Source organism: Leucopleurus acutus (assembly GCF_964270905.1).
Source record: "Leucopleurus acutus genome assembly, chromosome: 9".
In the NCBI taxonomy this organism is placed as follows: domain Eukaryota; kingdom Metazoa; phylum Chordata; class Mammalia; order Artiodactyla; family Delphinidae; genus Leucopleurus; species Leucopleurus acutus.
The window spans coordinates 84,719,072-84,743,587 of record NC_139144.1 but is presented as its reverse complement, the minus strand read 5'-3'; the positions used below and the strand labels follow the sequence as shown (position 1 = coordinate 84,743,587).

Genomic DNA, 24,516 nt, shown 5'->3' with positions numbered 1-24,516 from the left:
CCACCCACATCCACACCCCTACTCACAAGTCAGAGGCACACCAGGGTCTTGGGGGTGGACTTTTGCGCTGTATTGTTACTCGCAACAGGTGTTTTGCTAAACTGGGTAGGAAAAGTTGTGGAACAGATATTCTCATGGATCTTGACTCTGGGGTTCCTGTTCGGTTTAGTGTAGTGGTTTCTCCTGGAGGATTTGGATTTTGGTAGGTGGCATCCCATCGACCTGGGAGGCAAGTGGAAATAGAAACGTTCAGGCGGTCGTTTGCTGATCTTTGGCTTTTAGGAAAAACCTGGTGAGATCCTGTGGGAAGAGAGAGAATGAAGTGATTTGTTCCATTCTTGATGAGGGATCACAAGGACAGAGGTGAGTTTAGTTTATAGGAAAAGGCAGTAGAAGTGATTTTTTAAAATCCAATGAACGGTGCAAAGTTGCATCAGAATTCACAGGGAGACTACAGTCAACAGGTTAGGTTTACTAAGAATTCAAACTGGATCCGGAGAGACATCTAATGGAGTGAGAGTGTGCTAGGTGCCAGGCTGTTTACTAAGCATTTCACTATCATCAGCTCATGTAATACAATAATACCACGAGATAAACACTATATTGCCATTTTACCCACAAGAAGACTTTGAGAGGTTCATTTGCCCAACATCAAACAAGTTTAACTGATAAACATCGAATTAGAACCCAGTTCTGAGTCCAGAAATGAGCTCTTAACCACTTTGATACACTGTCTACTAGAATGTTAGGCCTGGAAAAAGCCTGAGAAATTTAGTTCGATCCAAATACTTCATGGAATAGATAAGAAAACAGGCCCAGTGGGATTTCATTGTATTTTCCCTAGTTTGCCACAGTTAAAAGGTTTGTGCAGAAAACTGGTAGAAAATGAAGGAGAAGAGTGAATGTACACAGGGATCTCTATCTAGAGGCATATGGTCATTGAACCTTCACACCACTCTATGAAGTAGATATTATTCCCATTTTACAGATAAGGAAACCAAGGCCTAGACATGTTAGAGCAATTTCCCTGGGGTTACAGAGCTAGTAAGGACCACACCTCGTTAGTTTTGGTTCCAGGTCTAATACAATATCAAAAGCGGGGTCGATTGTGAAGGGACAAGGCTAAGAGCACTGAGGTGCCCTGAAGAGCTGTGAACAGGGAATGACGGAATGGAGGCAGCATCTTAGGAAAGTGAACTTGGGGTGAGAAGATATCGGGTGGGAATGGGACTGGTGGCAGGGAGTCCTGCTGGGGAGCCCTTGTTGCAGTGTAGGCTCTTGGTGGAAAACCTGGAACCCCGCCGTGGCGATGGCAATGCAGAAGGGGCAAGCACTCAAGAGGCACTGTCAAGGAGGTACCTGGGTTTTCAGGGTTTGGTGAAGGGAATGTAAGGGAGGAAGGAGAGATGGTGCTGGCGTCTTGAGTCTGAGAGTTTGCGAGGATGGCAGTGCCCTAGATGGCCGTGGGGAGGGCAGGAAGAATCACCTTTGAAGGGGAGGGTGAGGAGGCTGATTTGGAGGGGATGGCAGGATGAAGTCAAGCCAACTGTCAATCAGGAAGTTGGGGGCTTCCCTGGTGGCACAGTGGTTGAGAGTCTGCTTGCCGATGCAGGGGACACGGGTTCGTGCCCCGCTCCGGGAAGATCCCACATGCCGCGGGGCGGCCGGGCCCGTGAGCCATGGCCGCTGAGCCTGCGCGTCCGGAGCCTGTGCTCCGCGACGGGAGAGGCCACAACAGTGAGAGGCCCGTATACCACACACACACAAAAACATCAGTAAGTTGGAAAGAGATAAGGTTAGACTTCAGGAGAACGGTCAGGGCTGCAGATAGATATCTGGGTGCCATCAGCACCCCAAGGATCCAGGGGCATAGGGGTAGAAAGCGCCTAGGGTGGAAAGAATACCCGCCAAAGTTACCCGCCTTCCCTACAAAGGGGGCAAAACTCCACATCTTAATGAAGAGAGCTACACAGGTACACCTCATCCTATGCCCTGCAGCCTGGCTGGCAAGCACAAGTGTCAGCGTGACGTAATAGTGAGAAACCTAGATCTGACTCCTCTCTCCAGCAAGTCTCGGTCTAGAAGCCCTGAAAGAAAAGGCACAGATTCGCAATAAATGTGTGGAGTTGATGGAGCTGTCAGACAGAAGTCAGCCTGGGCTGCCTTTTGGTCTAACTGCCTCCTGCCTCCCCACCCTCCTCTCTTCTTCTCTTGTTCCTCAGCTCCTGGTCCCAGACCCCCCGGTCCTTACACGCTTTACCTTACCTAGAACTCCCAAACACACTCTTTGGTAATGTCTGTGCTGTCTGCCAACAGGGTGCCACTTCGGTCAGATCGCATGTAGAAGCCATTGGGTGCAAGCACTGTGAGCAAGTTGCTGCCCTGAAGCTCTATACCGAAGTTGAAGGCAAACTTTCCCCAAGGGCGAAAAGTGCCAAAGGGTGTTATTGACCAGAAGGACCCACCCTGTGCTGCGGAGGGAAGAGATCAGGTTGGTGGGCCATTCTGGAGGAAAGCCTCCCTCAGTACAGCCTCTGAGAGGCTCCCAGGAGGCACGCCACCCCTCCTGGACCACCCTACGCTGCCTGTGTTGGCAGGTCCCTCTCTAGAAACACAGGAGGGCTGGCTTCTGTTCTGCACCCCCCACCCACTCTGGGGGCCTTGAAGTGTAAATGCAAACAGAAACTCTGCTTTTCCTTTTATATACGTAGGCCCTGAGTGGCAGGCCCTGAAGTCTGAGCTGGGGCTAAGGCTGGGTTAGACCATGAACCCAGGGGTGAAGAAGAAGAGCTACTCACCCTGGAAGTGGTAGATGCCCTGGCGGCAGGGCAGCAGGTAAATGCAGTCGGGCTGATCCATATTGCACTGCAGGAGGTCGTGTCGTGACGAGGTACCCACATACCCATACCGTCCCCTCAAGGCGAGGAAGGGGCGGTTGGCTAATTGAATCCCAAATTCCTCATTTGGGCCTGGAAGAAACAGGAAGAAGTTATCTGGATGGGCCGCCTCCAGGTGCTTTCCCACATGGAAGCAGGAAGACGGGCACTAATGGCAGAAGGGTGTCGTCAATTATCTTAATATTTAGTGAACACTTACTATGTGCCACGTCTCACGCTAGGTGCTTATGAAATGTTTGTGAAAGCACTTAGTACAGCGTGGAGGCCAAGAAATTTTAATATTCTTCCTTCCTTTGAGATGTGTGAATCTATTTGATCCTCAAGATAATCATGTGAGGCAGGCAGGTTGGCTGTCACCTCCACTGATGATGGAGACAATGAACCTGACCCTCAGAGAAGTGGTTTGCCCAAGTGAGGATGAAAAGTCAGTGATTCAGCAGATATACAGACCCAGATCTTCTGACCCCAACTCCAGTGGTCTTTCTATCATAACCCCTGCTCCCTCTGAAAGCGTCTCTGACTTGGAATAACCTGGCAAGTGCTGCTTCGCTCACCTGGAATGGTGGCACTGGCCACCAGCAGGCCATTGGCTGCGATGCCCAAGAAGCATCCACTGGGAGACTGCAGGATGATCCTGCCACGGTGCCAGTACATACGAAAGAAGGTTTCAGCCTCCAGCTGGTGCCCATCAGCCATCACTGTCCTATGGCGCCTCTGGAGAGAAGATCGGGAACAGAGAAGGGAAGCAAGGACCCCAAATCTCAGCTTTCTTCTCAGTATTTTTATTTTAGACCCTCTTTTCCACATCCCACCCTCTAGCTTTTTTTTTATTCTCCCAGGGTACGCTTATGCCTTCAGATGCTTTTTGGAAAACATGTTGTGACCTCAGCTCTCCCACTTCTCCAGTCTGTGCTGTATCCCATATGGACAGAAACGAACCTTGGCCCAGACTCCAAAATCATTTCGAAGTGGATCATAGTCATAAACGTGAAAGCTAAACTATAACCACAGTTTAACTATAAACATCTAGAAGAAAACGTAGGAGAAATTCTTTGCAACTTTGGGGTAGGCAAGGATTTCCTGGGGCAAGAAAAAAGCACTAACCATTTATAAAATGGAGAAATTGGACTTCATCAAAATGAAAAACTTGCTGCTCAAAAGACACTATTAAGCAAATGAAAAGGCAAGCCACAGATTGGGAGAAAACGTTTACAATACATAAATCTGGCAGAGGACTGATGTTAGAACACACAAAAACCCTTACAACTCAATAACAAGACAACCCAATAACAAAGAAACAAAAGATCTGAGTAGACACCTCACAAAGAAGATATACAAGCGGCCAATAAGCAGATGAAAAGATGCTTGGGGACTTCCCTCGTGGCGCAGTGGTTAAGAATCTGCCTGCAATGCAGGGGACGTGGGTTCGAGCCCTGCTCCAGGAAGATCCCACATGCTGCAGAGCAACTAAGTCCATGTGCCACAACTACTGAGCCCGTGCTCTGGAGCCACAAGCCGCAACTACTGAGCCCGCACACCGCAACAAAGAGTAGCCCCCGCTCACTGCAACTAGAAAAAGCCTGTACGCAGCAACGAAGACCCAATGCAGCCAAAATTTAAAAAAAATAATAAAATAGAATAAATTTAAATAAATAAAGGGCAGCCACCAAAAACACTGGAAAAAAAAAGAAAAGATGCTCAACATTATTAATTATAAGGGAAATGCAAAGCAAAGCCACAATAAGATGGCATTACACATTTAATTTTAGAGTGGCTAAAATTAAAAACACAGACAATACCTAGTATTGGAAAGGATGTGGAGCAATTAGAACTCTCATACATTACTGGTGAGAATGTAAAATAGTACAATCACTTTAGAAAACTGCTTGACATTTTCTTAAGAAGTTAAACACACATTTATCGTATGACCCAATAATTCCACTCTTACGTATTTGCCCAAGATAACTGAAAGCATAGGCCCACAGAAAGGCTTGTACACGAATGTTCATAGCAACTTTGTTCATAATGGCCCAAACTGGAAACAACTCAAGTGTTCATCAACAAGTGAAAGGATAAGCAAATTATGTTTGTGTTTATGTGTAGAGTTATGGAATACTACCCAGCCATAAAAAGGAACGAACTACTGATACATATGACATCACGGACAAATTTCAAAAACATCATGCTGAGTGAAAGAAGTATATATACTGTAATTACTGTATGATTCCATTTATATGAAATTCCAGAGTAAGCAAACCTAATCTATAGTGATAGACTATATACCAGTGGTAGTGGGGAGGGCAAGAGGGGAGGGGATCTGACTGAAAAGGGGCAAGAGGGAATTTCTGTGGTGATAGAAATAGTCTCTAACTTGTGATATGATTGTAGCATGGTTGCATACATTTGTCAAAACTTATTGAATTGTACACTTAAAATGGGTGCATTTTATTGTATGTAAATAATGCCTCAATAAAGTTTACGTTTTTTTTTTTTAAAGAGGCCCCATTGAATGAAAGTGGGCCCATTGGATGAAAATGAATGTTTATTGACAAGGACCTCCACACTTTACCTCACCATCTGATCATCTGCCTTGAAGAAGGAAAAAGTGTGTCTGGAGAGGGAGAGCTCAGGGCTTAAGGGTTCTCTTACTCAGAAAGTCAAGGTCTCACCTGGGCTAGGTAGCAGCCATTGGCTGAACGAAGCTGCAAGGTAGGGCTCTTGTTGTCACATTCAAACTGGAACAAGGACATTGGGGTTACCTGCTCAGAGGCGGCACACACATCCACGTCTGCAGGGGAAGAACACATCAGAAGAAGCCTGAGTCTGGCCTCAGCCTCAGCCCCTCCTCCACACTTCATGGCTGGTATTCCTTCTGCTTTCCCTCCTCAGGCTTCATCACCTTCGGTTGCACCATAATGGCCTGGAGAAGACCCAGGCCGCTTTCTCTCCAAGCCCATGCCCCTGGTTTAAAGCCCTTCTCCATGGCAGCAGAGATCGTCTTGGGACCTTGGGATCTTCCTTAGCATTAGTTTCAAAAATCCTCACTGATCCCAAACATACTTTCCTCTTTTCAGCAGCCAGCCCTCCCTCCCTCTATGGCCGTGTTGGACCCAGCACTTGCCATAGACAACGGTGAGAAACTTCTGAGTCGTGGACCTGAGGCTGACCCAGGTAGGGCAGTGCTGTAGGATGAGCCACTCCTCGCCCCCATGGGGATCAGAGCCCAGGCTCAGGAGCAGGCGTGTGCCCTGTGGATACAACATGCCTCCTTCTCCATCACTCAGCGCCACAAACCCTCCAGGCCGCACTTGCATGTGGAAAGCTGTCTGTGTTGAGGGTTGGGAGACCAGACCGTCTAAGTGGGACAAGAAGGTGTGTGCAGAGGTCTCCAGGTGGTAGCATCCATCTTGGAAATGCAACAGGAAGCCACATTCCTTCAGGCAGGGAACTGGTGCGTCCATCCAGACTCGGCCCATGGTGGGGTCAGCCCGGGCATAGCAGTGGTTGAGGGGGCTGTAGAGGATCACGTGGACATGCAGGGCTGGCCGGGGGGTCCACATGTGGTAAGCTGAGAGGGTCCGGGAGGTGCAGAAAACATCCTCGCCATCGGATTCCAGATAACGACCACTGATGAGGCACTGGAGGGTCCATTTGCCACTGCGGTGGAAGTGGATTAGGAAGCATCCATGATGGCTCGTCCTCGGCCGGCCGTAGCACAGAGAACCATCCGCCTCGCACAGAAGGTAGAAGCCCTGCAAGCTTCTTAGTCGTACCACGGCCTGTGTGTCATGCTTACTGCTCACCAGGATATCCCAGGTCTGGAGGCATTGGGAGGGAGAAGAAGGAAATCAGTACTGCCGAGAGACCAGGCCGAGGAGCCCTTCGACCATCACCCCTGGCATTACTCCAGCGCCTTCGCTGAGGGCAACCACCTTCCCTCCACATTGGCCTCCTCGCCGCCCACTCTTCTACCCTCTCATCCAGTGGGAATCTAAGGATCTCAGGGCTCCTCCACCACTGGGGCCACAGGGCTTCTCAAGATCCCAAGAGACATTCTAGATGCCCACTCCTCCAGATAATGGAGGGTAACACTCCCTCTCTCCTCCTTGGTTGCTTCCTTAAATACCTAACTTTCCAATAAATGCTTTTGTTTAAGTCTTACTTCTCTCTTTCTCACTGTCGCCCCTGGACAGCACACTCAGACAACACGTCCGCCCCCCAAAACCACCTCTCCACCATGGCAGGAGAAAAGAAAGACCCCTTACAGGCAGGCCCGGGCTCTGGGGACGGGGATGGGAGCACAGACAGTTGAGATGGAATTGTCTGTTTCAGCTGTGATCAACCTTGTTATAAGCGAGAGGAACTTGCCACTGCCTTGCTCTATAGCACCATCCCGAGAGGCGCCTTCATCACTCTCTAAAATGAAGACCAAATCTCTGAGGGCTTCTAGAGTACCCCAGTCTCAAACTACAACCGGAACATAGACTTTGCAGTAACCCCGCTGGTCCAACTTCCCGGACGCCCACAATTCTGCCTTCCAGCCTGGCCTCTCCACCTCTCCTTTCTGTGATAACATACCCACTGTGCTGGGATAGAGGGGAGGGGGCAGCCAGAGCAAGACAAGGTAGCAAAGCCAGGGCTGAGGCTTCACCTGCTAGCATAGGGTTAGAGAGGGGGAGACGGAGCAATGGAGACCTGTGAGGAAAAGCCTGGCTTGCCCTGACAATGGCAACACACACACACACACACACACACACACACACACACACACACACACACACACACGGCTTGGGAAAAATGGTTCCAGTGCAGGTTTGCTTTGTTACCTGTCTCCGGCCCAAACCCTTTGCAGTAGCAGTGACAGTATTCTTATATGTCTCAAAAGTGAGGTAGGATCCCGCCCAGCTGATGAGCCCAACCCTTAGGTCCTTGGCCTTGGGTTGTCTTGGCATCCACTCCACTTCATCCATGGGGCCGGCACCACAGGTGATGACTCAGTCTGGCCCAGCCTTCCCCGCCAGTGGTGAGGTTCTACAGGCCATAGGGCTCCGAATCAGGCCCTTAGTGCCTACCGGAAGATGTTCCCAGGCGGAACTTCCTAGGCAGAGGCTGGCCTGGGGCCCAGCACCTCTGTGACCCGGGAGCATTGTGACTGTGAGGGTTGCCTCTTATCCCACCATAGAGGAGAAAGGGCACTGGCTCAGCAACATCAACCCACAGCCCAGAGGAAGTGGGTCCAGGGCCACTGGCACTAGCCTCCCCACATCACTCCAGGCATCGAGGTAATTGACTGGGAATCAGAACTTCAGCCTGTGCCAACCACCACCTGTGACTTCAGGCAAGTCCCTCCCTTTCTTCATTTGTGTTCCTCATTTTAATCATAGGATAGAAATCAACCTCTTTCCTCCCTAGGAAGTGGGTTCTGCCTGGCTCCCTTGGGGCTCAAGTGTTTTTAGAGTTCAAGATACCTAAGAAAAATCTATTAACTTCTATGGCCCTTGGGAGGATGAAGCCAGAACATCTCAGAAGGTACTTTTCAGGGAGTGTGAGGAAACCCTAGATAACCAGCAAGGATCAGATTACTCATGCTAATCAGGAAGGGCTGGCTCAGGAGCAGGGTAAGGAGACTGGCCTTGGTGGGGGGACCACAGAGCACCCTCTTCAGTCCCCAGTTGCCCTGCTGCTGGGCAACCAGCAAGGGCTGCCCCTAAGGATATCAGTCCTTCCCACACCAAAGAGTCTCTGTTGTCCAATAGCCTCCAGGACCCACTGCCTACTTCTCTAAGTAGCTGGGAGATGGATGGGAAATGGGCGTTAGGTGGTTTATAGACCCATGAAGGTAGAGCCTGTTACAGCAGCAAAGGTCCCTTGGAATTGGGGAAGGAAGATTTCCTCCATTGGAGCCCCTAAATACTTCCAATCTCAAGAGTAAAGGAGGAGAAGCTGAGCTAGATGAGGGCAGCGATGTGTGTGTGTGTGCTGAGGGGACGGGGCAGGCCCTGCAGCCTTAGCTGCTTTGAGCCTCCCCCATATTGTCTCTTTGCAGCCAATAACCCAGCCCCCGACCTCTAGGCTACAGACAACACCATGTACAAACCACAGCAAATTTATTACTCAATATCCAGTGCCACATCATAGCACCACCCGGAGCCCTCACCTTCCCTCCCCACCTGGCCCCAAGGGTACACCCGAAACGGAAGAAACAGAAGTAAACCCAGATCCCTGCTCCTCCTCTGGCAGAAGGGGCCCTGGCCCCAGAAGCCCCTTTCCACAGGTCCCAGAAGGCAGGAGAGCGGAGCCCTCCGTGCCCAGAGAGCGGGGCCCCAGGCTCCAAAAACAGAGACAACATGCAGGCAGGAGCAGAGGCCGCTGTCTGCGGGGGAGGAGGAGATGGGGGGAAGGGCACTGCCTGAGGAGTCCAGGAGTCTGGTCATCCCGGGATGCACGCGGGAGCTTCTGGGCAGCAGGGGCCGGCCCCTGGTTGGTTAGCGCTTCGACAGCTCATGGGACAGCCAGTCCAGCCCATCATACAAACCCGTGCCTTGGGTGGCACAGGTGGCCTGGACGTACCACTGTGGGGAGAAGGAAAGAAAGAGGTCAGTAGCAGGGAAGAAAAGGAGATGCCTTTATTTCCTGCCTGGCCTGGGGCCCCTTTGGGAGAGGCAGGCCCTCACCGTGCGGCTCCGCAAGTGCTGTAGCCCCAGCTTGTCGGTCAGCTCGCTCACGGGCATGGCGTTGGGCATGTCCTGCTTGTTGGCAAACACCAGCAGCACCGCATCCCGCAGCTCATCCTCCTGCAGCTGGGAGAGGCAAAGGGGGTGGAATCCAGCTGTGTACGGGAGCCCCCCTTTTTCCATTCTAGCATATTTGTGAGAAGAACAGAATATTGTGTCATCTACTGCTGAACCCAAGACAGAGTTATAAACTAGCTTGAGGCCATTTTGGCCTGAAGTCCAGAAAGGGTCTTCTTCTAATTTGACTCCTTGCCCTAGTCAAAATGACAAAATTTCCAAATGGAAAAATAAGAACGTAAGATGATGTTTCTCTCCACCACGTAGAACTTCCCCCCTCCCCACCAACTTCTCAGAGTCAGTTGTGAAGATAGGAGAGAATGCAAGGAAAAAGTAAGTCCTATACTTTTTACCTGACCCCAATTCAAAACAGGGTGAGCTACTTCTTGTGACTGTGTCCACAAAGAGAATCACACATTCAAGGCCTCTGAGGCGTTTCCTGACTCTCACACCAGCACAGAGGATCTCTCTGTCCCAGGGCTCTGGGTGCTCACCATCTTCTGGAGTTCATCAGCAGATTCCTGGACCCGCTCTCGGTCATTACTGTCCACCACGAAGATGAGGCCCTGGGTGGGAAGGAAGAAAGGAGGAGCAATCACTCGAGCCTGGGACACATACACCCTAGTCTGGCTCTTTCTCTCTTCTGCCCACGTCTAATTGTGTCTAAACCCTTCTCATCTAGTAAACTTCCACTACGGCTTTGCAGATGTTCTCGCACAAACTGGAGACACCCAGCAAAGGATACAGCCTCTGCCCTCAGGCAAGCAGTCTAGCTAAAAGATGTGCAAGGGAACAGGGAAAGACATGTGATGAGAGCTAAATCAGGCAGTGTAGATTCAGAATTCTGCTTCTCAGGAGACGCTTACGGTGGCTAAGTCTCAGAAGTCTGAGGCCAGTTCTGAAGGATGAGGAGAGGCTAGCCTACAAATGAGGGTAGAAGGAGGTAAGGGTTTTTTCCTGGCCTGGGCCAACATCTCAGTCTTTCTAACCTTAACCCTCTTCCCCTGGGGTTGGGGAGCCCCAACCTGAGTGTTCTGGAAGTAGTGCCGCCACAGAGGCCGAATCTTGTCCTGGCCTCCCACGTCCCACACTGTGAAACAGATGTTCTTGTATTCCACTGTTTCCACGTTGAAGCCTGCAGATAATTGGTAAAAATATGAGGAAAAAATCCTGAAAGGAAGGAACTCACTAAAACTAAGTGGATTCAGCAGGGATATAAAACTAGAAGGCAACGAAGGCCCAGGGGAAAAGAACCCCAGAGGACCAGCTAGCCCACAGATGGGGCCGGGCTAGGTCACATCCATCCCGCCTCATCTTGCACGTAAAGATACCCTGACCCACTTCTCAGGTAGCAGTATCTGATGTCAGGGTCAGCTCCCTGCACAGAAATAAGGGCCTGGGGCAGAATGCAGAGCAGATCCTCAGAAGGGCCGCCGCCGCGCTCCCGCTCCTCCCGGTCTCGCCTCCGGACTCACCTATGGTGGGGATGGTGGTGACAATCTCCCCCAACTTCAGTTTGTACAGGATTGTGGTCTTGCCAGCTGCATCCAAGCCAACTGCAACGGAGAGGGGCACAGGGCTGGAGATGGGAGCGAGGGAGCCCCCTAGAGCCCAGAAAAGGGGAGAGGCCAGGACAGCCGATGGTGACGGGGGCGGAGAGCCCGAGCGCCTCCAGGTGCGCGCTGTTATCTACCTTCGGGGCCTTGAGTGCAGTAGGGTGGGGAGCGCCAACTCCTGCCCCCAAAGCGGGGGAGGGGCGGCAGAGGATTGAGGGGAAAGAGGCGCAAAAGAAAGGCCGCGCTCCTTTTAAAAGTCGTCTCCAAGGGCGGAATCCTCCCTTCTTACGAGCCGGGCTGGGAAGGGAGCTTCACCCCACCCAGGCCCGCAGCTCTCGGTCTCAGGCCCCGGGGACAGTGCTGCAGACCACGACCCACCCGAGAGTAGCGGCCCCGGGGGGTTACGAGGTGGGTGACTCGGGGTCAGAGACCGGGGTGAGCTGGGCTGGAGGGACGCAGGGGCGAGAAGGCTGCGCGGGGGCTGGTGCTCCAGTCCGGGCCGCGCGCTTGATCTGCCTCACCCATGAGGATCCGCATCTGCTTCTTCCCAAAGATCCGCGAAAAGAGCGCGGACACGGTGAGGCCCATGGCGGGGCCCGGGGGAGGGGGCGCGGGCACGGACGCGGGGTGCGGGCTGGAACCGGCCGCTGGGGGATGGGGCCCAGCAGCAGCAGAAGGAGGAGGCGCCTCCGCGGCCTCCGCGCGTCCCGGCCGGCCCTACGTCACCTCGGGCCGTCCCCCGCCCTGGCCCCGCCCCCGCCCCGCCTCCAGACCGTGGCTCCGGAAGACACCGAAGTTGAGCGAGCCTCCGCATCCTCCCCCGGTCCCGCGCCAGCTTTAAAGATGGAAAGGGCCTGGGTCTCCCCCAGTTCCTAGCGCGCCTGTCAGGTGTATGGCGCTGAACCGGCAGCCCGGGCAGGGCCGAGGAAAGCCTACAACGCTCCATAACGGCCCTCCACCCCCATCTTCAGTGGCCGGTCTCTGGGCCTTGGTTTGTTGCGTCCAACGCACTCTGGGCTCCGGTTTAGCTCTTAGTGACCTCCAGCCTCCTCCCCGGGAGAGCGGAAGTTCTGTGCAAGTGTCTTAATCCTCCCTTTTGTCCTCCCAGCTCCCAGCGAGGGACTCTGAACGTAGCAGGTGGTTCAGTGACCATAGAATCTCGAGAGGAGTACGCCAGAGGTGGAAGAAGATGCACTTCATGGTTCCTTCAAACGCCACCTTCACAGATCCCCAATCAGCAGAAACAGTGGAAGATCCCCAGTTCTGGCGGCGGGGTCGTAGGCCCTACTCCTGTATACCGGAGAACTCTGCCTTCCCCTTTATGGCCCTGGAAACAATGCCTTTCAGTCGAAGAGGGCAGCCTTTCTAAAGTTCCCTCCTCACTCTGCCACAGACCTGGGAACCTGGATTTTCAGTGCACAGCTATCTAGGATTTTGTGAGGCTCTTGCCAAAGAGCTTCATAAGTTATTTCCGCACTCATCTTAGCATCTGAGGCGAAATAGCAAGATAGGAATTAATTTAAATTTCTTCTATGGCAGAGACTGGGTCAATGCCAGGCACCTAATATATGCTTAACAAATGCTGGCTGGGTTGAATGGACTAATTGGTTGCTCAGTGGAGCAAGGGCAGGCGTTTTGCCTATTCTGGATTTGCAGTGGGCTTCTAGGATCAGTTGCTTATGGACTGGACATGGTGAAGTGAGCTGGGAATCAGAGAAAGTTCCTTCCTCCCTCCCTCCTTCCCTCGCTCCCTTCCACAAATATTTACTAAGTACCCACTTTGTGCCATTGTTCCAGGCCTCAGTTCAATTCTCAGTTCTGCCTTTTTTTTGGGGGGGTGGGGGCTTGACTTCAACAATATTCACAGCCTATCATTTTCTCATCTATAAAGGGAGACTAATATCTGTCCTGTCTCATGAGGTTACAGTGAAGATTAAAATGATAAGATAATGTATCTGAATGTTTTGTGTGATGCAGATGATGTTATCTGGGCCACCAAGAATCTGGGTCTGAACAGACTTCTAGTGTCTGCCCCATCCTGACTCTCAGTCTGTAAAAAGAACAGACTCTGGGCACCAGGTATGAGTGAATACATGACTTTTTTACTCTTCAGTCATAGACTTGCATTCTTAAGAAGGTTTTTACAATGTTGAAGAGCACATTTAAAAGAGTTCCAATATAATAACACAACTAGTGGTGACCAAGTCATCTTTAGCTCTTTCAACTAGCCTTTTTCTTTCCATCCCTGTTGTCACTGCTCTATTTCACTACCATCTGATCCCCATGAATGAAAATGGCCTTCTGCACCTTGGTATCTTCAGCTTGTCACACAAGACTTGATGATGCCACTCTTGTGATGAAAATCCTTTAGTGTCTTATCACCCAAGATAAAATCCAAATGCCTTAATTTGGGTCCTCATCTATTGTGTCAGCCCCATCTGTTGCCACCTCCTTCACATACCCTAAGCTAGTGCCTTGAAATGATTCTCATTGCTTCCAGGGTGAGCCAGGCTCTCTGATGCCCCAGGAGTCCTTGCATTTTTTTCCCTCTGCCTGGAATGTTTGTTTCCCTCATCTCTAGTTAGATAGGCAATCAGTACTCATCCTTCAAATCCCAAAGTATTTCCACTGAGAGCCTTCTCTGTTTCCCCTAGACAGGCCTCCCTCCTCTTAACTTCTGTACCACTTTGAATATACTGCTGTTTGCACGTCTGCTTCCTCTCTAGATGTGGTCTCCTTGAGGGCAGGACCTTGTTTCTTCATGGTGATCATCTGGCACAGCATTTGGTTATGTTGAGACTCAGACTGATCCAGATAGGATTCTAAACTTACTGGCTGTGTGACCTTGGGCGTGTTACTTAGCTTCTCTCTGCCTCATGTTTCCCTATCTGTAAAATAGTGCTAATAATACCCACTCAGCAGAATTACTGTAAAGACGAAATAGCAAAACTCCTGTGAAGCTTCTGAAATATAGTTGGCACTTAGGATGGACATCATGGCTATATATAGTCATCTATATATATTTGTTTAATGAACTCAGCAGAACTCAGGAAGGATGCTAATAATTATACTGTACACCTACTAGGTGCCAAATACTGTCCTAGAAAGGGTTGTCATTTTCGTGGTCCGAAAGGGAGTCTTAATTGTTGCTCTTTAGGGACACAAATGCACTGAGCCCCCAAACAGTGGGGTCGTGTCGCTCACCTGGGTCTTTGGTAAGGACACAGTGCGACGTCACCCCCGTCCCTCGCTGATCGTAGCGCTAGGGCAAGATCAGGCGCCCTCACCAAACCAGCATTACTTCCGTGTACTCGACTTTGCTTGCTCTGCTCTGGCGGAGAGTGACCGACTCGTGGCCCAGCGGGGCTCGCAACAGGCGGCTTCCCACCCTTCGACTGAAGTAGCTCCGCCCACCTCGCGCCCACGGGGGGCGGGGCCTGAGGCGTCGTGCTGTCGTCACTTCCAGTGGCCCCGGAAGCGCGGTTGTCTAACCGCTAGAGTTAGGAAGTCGGAATGGGGCTACGCTCAGCTTGAAGCTTTGGCCGGGGGGCCGGCCGGTGCTGCTGTGGCCCGGGCGACCTGGGAGCGCGGAGCGGCTTTTGGGACAGTGCGGGCGAGCCCTGGCAGTGTGCCCCTCTCGTGCCAGCGTCGCTCCGCGTCTAGAGTAGGACCCGCCCCTGCCCTGCTGCCTGGGACCTGGCGGGCGCTTCTGTCAGGCTGCCCCGCTGCCCTGCATCCGGTCACGAATAGCTGTGAGGAGCGGGTGTGCGGCCTTAGGGACAACTCTCTCACCGCCAGCGTCTTCGTGACCCTCTCCCAGGCTGTCCGAACACTGACTTGGAACAACCCGTTCTGAACCCTCATGGAGAAGTTTGGGATGAATTTCGGGGGCGGCCCAAGCAAGAAGGACCTGCTGGAGACCATTGAGACCCAGAAGAAGCAGCTCCTCCAGTACCAGGCACGTCTCAAGGATGTAGTCCGCGCCTATAAAAGTCTGCTGAAAGAGAAAGAGGCGCTGGAGGCCAGCATTAAGGTGCTGTCGGTATCCCACGAGGCGGATGTGGGCCTTGCAGGTGTCCAGCCTCAAGGCCTCACCTTTCCTGACTCTGTGGATGACCTATGCTCCACTCACAGCGAGGATAGCACTGGGACCGCCACCAGCTTAGAGACTGCGGCCAGTCTCACCAGCACCAAGGGTGAGTTTGGGGTAGAAGATGACAGACTGGCCCGTGGACCACCACCTCTAAAGTCCGAAGAGGCCAGTGGATCGGAGAGCGGCGTTAGCAGTAGTAGTGGGGATGGACCGTCTGGGAGTGGGGAGGTGGACAAACGACTGCACCAGCTGAAGACTCAGTTGGCGACTTTGACCAGCTCTTTGGCTACAGTCACCCAGGAGAAGTCCCGCATGGAAGCTTCTTACCTGGCTGACAAAAAGAAGATGAAACAGGACTTAGATAATGCCAGTAAAAAAGCAGAGGAGGAGAGGGGCCGGCTGGAGGGAGAATTGAAGGGGCTGCAGGAGCAGATAGCAGAAACCAAAGCCCGACTTATCACGCAGCAGCACGATCGGGCCCAAGAGCAGAGTGACCATGCCTTGATGCTGCGTGAGCTCCAGAAGCTGCTGCAGGAGGAGAGGACCCAGCGCCAGGACTTGGAGCTTCGATTGGAAGAGACCCGAGAAGCTCTGGCTGGGCGGGCCTATGCAGCCGGTCAGATGGAAGGGTTTGAACTGCAAACCAAGCAGCTGACCCGTGAGGTAGAGGAGCTGAAAGGTGAGCTGCAGGCTCTTCGAGATGAGAAGAATCGGCCTGACCCCCGGCTGCAGGAGCTTCAGGAAGAGGCCGCCTGCCTTAAAAGCCATTTCCAGGCTCAGCTGCAGCAGGAAATGAGGAAGGTAATTATCTTCATCTCCTTCAAACATTAGTCATTTAACCTGAAATGGGGAAATATTAGGGCTTTTTTTTCTCTTTTGATAGTTAGAACTAAGTGGCTGCACTGTCAATTTTATTTTTAAATTATTTATTTATTTATTTATTCTTTATTTTTGGTTGCATTGGGTCTTTGTTGCTGTGCGCGGGCTTTCTCTAGTTGCGGCCAGTGGGGGCTACTCTTCGTTGCGGTGCGCAGGCTTCTCATTGCGGTGGCTTCTCTTGTTGTAGAGCATGGGCTCTAGGTGCGCGGGCTTCAGTAGTTGTGGCTCACAGGCTTAGTTGCTCCGCGGCATGTGGGATCTTCCCGGACCAGGGCTCGAACCCGTGTCCCCTGCATTGGCAGGCAGGTTCTTAACCACTGTGCCACCAGGGAAACCCTGCACTGTCGATTTTTGATGCTATTCAAAAAGTTTCATTTGTGAGTCCTGGGAAATCCTTTTCTGTGTGGTGTTGACAGTATCCACAGAGTGTGCTTCCAATAGGATGTGGAGTTTCTGAGTGTAGGCCGGGTTTGAGCCAGACAGCTCTGAGCATCTGGGCATTCGCATCTTCCCAGCTGTGCTCTGTGAAGCAGTGTAGTGGCGGCTGTGAAGTGAAAGGTGGAGTGTATGCTTGTAGGAATATGCCTATATATAGGTAACAGTGTATTCCTATAGGTAGTGTGGCCGAAGGGGGCAAAGGGAATTTTCTCAGAAGAAATAACCTGTTGTATTGCTTGCAGTCAACATTTGCCTTGTGTGGAAAGGTATGCTATTTTACAGCGCCACCTTTCAGTGTGGGGAGAGATCCAAGTCAATTTTGAACTTCCAGGAATATTGGAAGTGGAAAAGAATGTCATATGGTTAAGAGCACACTTCACATGTGAGGTTGGCGTATGAGAACAGAGCGCAGAAACACTAAAGCCGAACAACAGCAGATCTACAGAGGTTCTTAATGTTGTTTGGTGTAATGTGTGTCTGGGAGCAGGTTACAGGAGCTTGGGTTAGCTCCCAAACGAACAGAAAAATTCCCAGTTCCCATTTTTGCCAGGCCACCTCCGTCCCGTAACCCTGTTGCTCCCCTCTCTGCTTTCTCAAAGTTTGCCATCGGGCCTTGTGGCTTTTCTGGATGCATCTCCACCTGTTCCCTTGTTTTCCAGACAGCCGTCGCCGAAGATCAGCTACGACAGCAATCGCAGTTGGAAGAGCAGAGGGTGGCGGCCCTGGAGAATCAAATATCTGAGGTGTCGGAACTGCTGGGCACCTATGAGAAAGCCAAGCAGAAGGACCAGCTGGCCATCCAGAAGCTGAAGGAGCGCATTCTTCAGCTGGACCTGGAGAACAAGACACTGGCGCTAGCGGCCTCTAGCCGGTCCCCTCTGGACAGCCATGGAGAGGAGTCCAGTCTGGATGTCAATGTCCTGAAGGACAAGATGGAGAAGCTGAAGAGGCTGCTTCAGGTTGCGGCCAGGAAGAGCCAGGTGACCTTGGATGTGGAGAAGCTCTGCAACCTGGAGATAATGCCCAGCTCAGAGGCTGCCGACGGGGAGAAGGCCAGTGCACTCTACTACCAGCAGGAGCTGAAACAGCTGAAGGAGGAGTTTGAGAGGTACAAGATGCGGGCCCAGGTCGTCCTCAAGAGCAAGAACGTCAAAGACGGGAACCTGGGCAAGGAGCTGGAGGAAGCCCGGGAGCAGCTGGCGGAGCTGAAGGAGAAGTACATCTCGCTGCGGCTGTCCTGCGAGGAGCTCGACTGCCAGCACCAGCAGGAGGCTGAGGGCTGGAAGCAGGAGCTGGCCCGGCTGCAGCACATCCACCGGCAGGAACTGGAGCGGAGCCAGCTGGACTTCAGGGACCGCACGCTGAAACTGGAGGAGGAGCTGCACAAGCAGCGGGACCGGGCCCTGGCCGTGCTGGCCGAGAAGGACCTGGAGCTGGAGCAGCTGCGTTCTGTGGCCTTGTCCTCTGGGCTGCCGGGACGCAGAAGCCCTGTGGGCAGTGTGGGCCCCGGGGATCCAGCGGACACATCTGCTCCGGACAGCCTGACCCAAGCCCTGCAGCTAGCTGCGGCCAATGAGCCCACTTTCTTCCTTTACGCCGAGCAGTTGGCCCGCAAGGAGGTGGAGATCACGTCACTGAGGAAGCAGAAGCACAGGCTGGAGGGGGAGGTGCATCAGCTGCAGGATCGGCTGCTGGAGGAGGGGGAGCGGCATCGGGAGGAGGTGGGAGCCCTGCAGAGCCACATTGCAAAGAACATCAGGGACCAGAGTCGGGAGGGAGCCAACCTGGAGTACCTCAAGAACATCATCTACCGCTTCCTGACCTTGCCGGACACCGTGGGCCGCCAGCAGACGCTCACCGCCATCCTCACCATCTTGCACTTCAGTCCAGAGGAGAAACAAGTGATCATGCGGCTCCCAGCCGGTGGTAGTTGGTGGCCTTCTGGCAAGAGATGATGCCATTTTCACTAACTCCTCAATTTTCTGTGCCTCTTCTGTGAGAAGGGGCAGGCTCTGGTTTCTCCTGCCTCTTCTCTTACATTATCATTTATTTCTTCACTGTGTTGACATGGGAGGAATCCTCAGTGTGGGTTGGGATTTTCTGCCAAATGCCATTAATGCCATTTTATCCTTGGGCCCTAGAGGTACTAAAAGTGTTGGGACAGCATCTTCTGGTGGTGTGTGTGAGGGGAAGTGGGGGGAGAGGTTAGGACTCAGAGGTGCAAAAGTTGGGGAAGTGAGAGTCTTTTAAAATAAGGTGTTTTTGGTTTTAATATCATACTCCTAGTGCAGAGCTAGGAGTACATATGACTCCAAAGGGAGTTCAGTTAATTTCTAAACATGCGCAAGGACCAGCTATTTACTCCATCTCATCAAAATCTTGAATCTGGTCAACTGCTGCCCCAATTCTCTGGGGACAGAAATTCAGGCTGGAGAGGGACCAGGAAGTTTGAAATAGTGACAGATTGTCCCCTACTCCAAACGGCCAAGGAATAGTGAACTTGGGAAGTTCATCTTGGAACTGGGAAGCTTGGAATACTTAGGGCTAGGTATGACCTAATCAATCTGGACAAAACACACCACTTGTGACCGTCCTAGAGAGAACCCTGAGCACCAGTTGGATCTTAGGGATTTCCTGAGTGACCTGCTTTTGGCCTGGATAGGGTTCTAGGCCTCTCACATTTGTCCCTGCCTTAACCTGTCTGCCCAGGGTTGGCCTGAGATTGTGAGTGAATGATTTTGCTAGCTTTCCCTCAATGTTGAACTTCCATTAAGAAAAAAATTCTACCTTCCTACAGAGAGGGGTCTGATCAGGAAGCTCTGATCCTGCCTGGATATAAGGAGTTAGCTCAGAGATTTACACCCTTCCCCCCGCCAAGCTGTTTCTGCCTTTGTAGGGGCAGGGAAGAGGAAGAAGATCTGCTGCAGAGGATTCCAGAAGGATGCTATGACCCTCACAGGAAAATGGTGGGAATTCAGCTGAGGCCGGGCTGGGGTACTTGCTGCTCCGTGGATAGCATTCTGGCTAAATCTCCACGTCCCTGCAGCCAGGGTGTTCATGCATTACTGTCACCAGAGTACTTTGCCCGCTCACTTAGGGAGGTCATAGAGTTTCAGTCCGAAAGCGTCGTCTTCCCACACATGTTACTACTAAATGAGGAGCTCAGAAAAGTTGGGTTCAAACAGTATCACTTCCCTATTCTTTGCTTTCCCCCATCTGCTCTCTCTGGTTGTAAAGATCTTTGGATCCTAAAGACCAGTGCTTTGCCACTGACTGGGCTGATGTGTATCTTTCTGTTATTTCATCATAGTAGTCTGTTTTGTGAGGGTTTGGGGGTGCAGAGACTGTGATTAAATGTTCTGATTGGGAGGCTGGGTGACCTGGACTGTTTACAGTAAGCAGACTTAGCGGAACAGAAGTGATGTGTTCAAATGATAATAACAATAACCACGGAATCATTAAACCTGACCAACTTGACCTGTGTGCTTCCTTAATGGTATATATATATATATATATATATATACACACACACACACACACACACACACACACATATATATATATATATAGAGAGAGACATAAATGGAGTGTGAATGTAAATGGGAAATGAAAAGGATGTAAGAAATATTTCATCATATTAATCCATGAGCTTGAATCTAGGGAGGAATACCTCAATGCTTTAACTGCCTCAATTACAGCCCAAATTTCTTAGCCTGGAATTGTGTATGAGTGTTTGTGTATAGGCAACTACACTGGAAAAAGCCTTCTCATGGGTTTAGTGGGTGAGATTGAAACTTCCATAATTACTGCTTTAAACTCGATTTTATTTATTTATTTTTTGAAATTAATTTATTTTTGGCTGCGTTGGGTCTTCGTTGCTTTGCACGGGCTTTCTTTAGTTGCGGTGAGCGGGAGCTACTCTTTGTTGTGGTGCGCGGGCTTCTCATTGCGGTGGCTTCTCGTTGCGGAGTACGGGCTCTAGGCGCGTGGGCTTCAGTAGTTGTGACACACGGACTTAGTTGCTCTGTGGCATGTGGGATCTTCCTGGACCAGGGCTCGAACCCATGTGCCCTGCATTGGCAGGCAGGTTCTTAACCACTGTGCCACCAGGGAAGCCCTGCTTTAAACTTTAGAAGTAATCTGCTTATGAATGCTTTATTATACTTCAAACCAGGATTCATGGTATCCTGGAAAATTTCTCAGGATATCAAGCTAAACTAAATGATGATGATGATGATGATCATGATGGTGGTGGTGGTGGTGGTGGTGGTGGTGGTGGTTATCATCTGTTAATTTTCTTACCTGATCCCCTTAAATGTAGGCTATACTATGATTGTTGTTATTCCTAGGTGGTTTTGGACAGAATAGAAAGATCCATAGTCACAGCTGCTTTCCTAGGACTAATAATTCTGTGCTTTTGACTTTTGAGGAGATATTAAACGAGCAAAGAAGCAAGACAGTTTCAGATTAATAATTTTAAGTATTGATATACATAAGGCTGCGCGAATGGGCCCAACTGAAAGGAAAAGACTTGGTCCCTTCCTACCCTTAAGGACACAAGTTCCTTGTCTTCCCTCCCCTTTCCCCCGGATAAGTTTTCCAGTTATTTGACTGGTATTCCTGTTCTAGATACTCTAAGAAAGGAAAGGGAGAGAGAGAGAGAAAGAATTTAGATGAGACACAAAGAAAAAAAATTATAGTTTATTACAAGATACTGAATATCTTGAATATAGTTCCCTGTGCTATAGAGCAGGACCTTGTTTATTTTATATATAGTAGTTTGTATCTGCTAATCCCAAACTGCTAATTTATCCCTCACCCCCTTCCCCTTTGGTAATCATAAGTTTGTTTTCTGTGTCTGTTTCTGTTTTGTAAATAAGTTCATTTGTATCATTTTTTAGATTTTACATATAAGTGATACCATATTTGTTTTTCTCTGACTTCACTTAGTATGATAATCTCTAGGTCCATGCATGTTGCTACAAATGGCATTATTTCATTCTTTTTTATGGCTGAGTAGTAGTCCATTCTATGTATGTATGTGTATATATATATATATGTATGTATATACCACATCTTCTTTATCCATTCATCTGTCAGTGGACATTTAGGTTGTTTCCATGTCTTGGCTATCATAAATAGTGCTGCAGTGAACATTGGGGTACATGTATCTTTTCAAATTACAGTTTTCTCTAGATATGTGCCCAGGCGTGGGATTGCTGGATCATATGGCAACTCTATTTTTAGTTTTTTGAGGAACCTCCATACTGTTCTTCATAGTGGCTACACCAATTTACATTCCCACCAACAGTGTATGAGGGTTCCCTTTTCTCCACACCCTCTCCAGCCTTTATTATTTGTAGACTTTTTGATGATGGCCATTCTGACTGGTGTGAGGTGATACCTCACTGTAGTTTTCGTTCGCATTTTTCTAAATAATTAGCAATGTTGAATATCTTTTCATGTACCTATTGGCCATCTGTATGTCTTTTTTGGAGAAATGTCTATTCAGGTCTTCTGACCATTTTTTGATTGGGTTGTTTGTTTTTTGTTATTGAGTTATATGAGCTGTCTGTATATTTTGGAAATTAAGCCGTTTGTTGCATCATTTGCAAATATTTTCTCCCAGTCCATAGGTTGTCTTTTTGTTTCTTATATGGTTTCCTTTGCTGTGAAAAAGCTTATAAGTTTGATTAGGACCCATTTGTTTATTTCTGTTTTTATTTCTGTTGTCTTGGGATACTGACCTAAGAAAACATTGCTGCGATTTATGCCAGAGAATGTTTTGCCTATGTTCTCTTCTAGGAGTTTTGTGGTGTCATGTCTTATATTTAAGTCTTTAAGCCACTTTTTACTTCTGTGTTTAGTGAGAGGGTATGTTCTAACTTCATTGATTTACATGTGACTGTCCAGCTTTCCCAGCACCACTTGCTGAAGAGACTGTCTTTTCTCCATTGTATATTCTTGCCTCCTTTGTCAAAGATTAATTGACCGTAGGTGCGTGGGTTTCTGGGCTCTCTATCATGTTCCACTGATCCATATGTCTGTTTTTGTGCCAGTACCTCTCTGTTTTGATTACCGCAGCTTTATAGTATTGTCTGAAGTCTGGGAGGGTTATGCTTCCAGCTTTGTTCTTTTTCCTCAGGATTGCTTTGGCAATTCTGGTCTTTTGTGGTTCCATATAAATTTTAGGATTATTTAGAACTGGGATCATTTTAACTAAATGAGAGGAGGATATCAGCTCTTACTGTACTGTGTTCCAATAATAACCTCCAGTAAAGCTGGGGAAACAGCTTTGGGAATTGGAAATAGAACTGTAATGAATTGGTCACCTTACCCAACCTTCAACCACCTCTACTCTCTCCCCTCCACTCTCTTCCTCTGCCTCTCCCAGGCAGCCTGGCTTACTGGGATTGATGGTTTTTGGAGCAAGGAACTAGATTCAGACATTTTGGGCTAAAATCTCAGTCCAATCTCCTGACAACTGTATAACCTTGATTAATTACTTAATCTCTCTGAATTTAATTTTCTTATAATGGGAATAATGATAGCTATTTCAGGGTTATATTCTCAGGTTATAAAGAAATTAAGTACAGAAAGAACCAGCACAGTATCTGAAACAAAGTAGGTGCTAAACCACATTAGTTTTTTTCCCCAAGAATTGGCAGAATTGGAAGTTAGACTGAGCTTTTCTTGATTTCTTAGCCACAAATATTTCCATAAACAGAAGGAAAAATGACTGTCTTTTATCAAGTGCTTGCTCTGAAGCTGACTGCGTTATTTTACTTAGTCCTCACAGCAGTCTTGTGAAGCATATCTATTTTGCAAATGAGGAAATGGAGGCTTGGCAGGATGAATTGCCCAAGGCCCAGAGCCAGGGATGGTAGAACCTGGATTTAAACCCATTTATCTGAACTGAGCGGCCCAGCTCTTTCTGCCGTCTGTGCCGCCAGAGGGCAACGTGGAATCCTGAGGACGCGGTGCTTGCCCAGGAGTTCAGGCGGCTGTGTTTCTGGCCTGGGCTGGGGAGGAAGGAGTCCTTGTCCAGGTGGTCCTCTCTTCAGTGGCAACAAACTGCCTTATAATTTCTCTGAAGCCTCATTTCTTCGTAACAGCAGAAAAACAGCAGAGCTCTTTCACACTGAAAGTTCTGAAATGGACTCGTTACCACTCAGTTTTATGTGAGTTTGAGTAGTAACAGCCTGTTTTTTCCTGGGACCCGGATCTCTGAATAACCTAAATATCAAAGCTTCTGAGAAACCCACAGGTCAGGGAACCCAGAAAAGTGAAGGTCACCTGCAAGCCAGTGACCCTCATGGGTAAACCCTGTCCGTTGACTTCAGCAAGGAGACCGTCTCTGGTTCAGTGTAAATTTGTCCATCCCTATGGGCTGCCACTGAGGGACCACACTATCTTTCTTATTTGAGAGAATGAATCTAAAGGCTGATACCACTTTACTTGAACATGAGTTGTTTTTTTTTTTTTTTTTTTGCGGTACGCGGGCCTGTCACTGCTGTGGCCTCTTCCGTCGCGGAGCACAGGCTCCGGATGCGCAGGCTCAGTGGCCACGGCTCACGGGCCCAACAGCTCCGCGGCATGTGGGATCTTCCCAGACCGGGGCACGAACCCGTGTCGCCTGCATCGGCAGGCGGACTCTCAACCACTGCGCCACCAGGGAAGCCCGAACATGAGTTTTTTAATGCAAATCACATGCAAATTTTTTATTAGCTGAGACTGTGCTGTCCGTACAGTCAAAATATTTTGGGGGTTAATATTTAGAGTAGGGTCCATTGTCTTTCCTTTAGTTCAACAGCTATCAGGTTTTAAAAATGAAGCCTCAGCCTGGGGAATTTCCTGCCCCT

General features: G+C 49.9%; 3 protein-coding genes across 3 annotated transcripts; 1 reads left to right on the top strand and 2 right to left on the bottom strand.

Moving 5' to 3' along the window:
• Positions 1-2,265: 2,265 nt before the first annotated feature.
• Positions 2,266-7,867, bottom strand: FSCN3 (fascin actin-bundling protein 3; the record flags this gene model as incomplete). Its single annotated transcript, XM_082846216.1, has 6 exons — positions 2,266-2,471; positions 2,799-2,969; positions 3,452-3,611; positions 5,567-5,685; positions 6,019-6,715; positions 7,724-7,867. 6 exons carry the CDS (start codon positions 7,865-7,867, stop codon positions 2,266-2,268), a joined length of 1,497 nt encoding a protein of 498 aa, XP_082702342.1.
• Positions 7,868-8,987: 1,120 nt separating this feature from the next.
• ARF5 (ARF GTPase 5) lies at positions 8,988-11,876 on the bottom strand. The gene is made up of 6 exons (XM_082846182.1): positions 11,766-11,876; positions 11,164-11,244; positions 10,714-10,823; positions 10,183-10,254; positions 9,572-9,697; positions 8,988-9,469 (listed from the first exon to the last, which is right to left on the bottom strand). The coding sequence occupies exons 1-6, from the start codon at positions 11,830-11,832 to the stop codon at positions 9,383-9,385; spliced, it is 543 nt and encodes a 180-aa protein (XP_082702308.1). The 5' UTR covers positions 11,833-11,876; the 3' UTR covers positions 8,988-9,382.
• A 2,926-nt stretch (positions 11,877-14,802) lies between these two features.
• Positions 14,803-18,609, top strand: GCC1 (GRIP and coiled-coil domain containing 1; the record flags this gene model as incomplete). Its single annotated transcript, XM_082846145.1, has 2 exons — positions 14,803-16,138; positions 17,314-18,609. The coding sequence occupies exons 1-2, from the start codon at positions 15,107-15,109 to the stop codon at positions 18,607-18,609; spliced, it is 2,328 nt and encodes a 775-aa protein (XP_082702271.1). The 5' UTR covers positions 14,803-15,106.
• Positions 18,610-24,516: the final 5,907 nt, after the last annotated feature.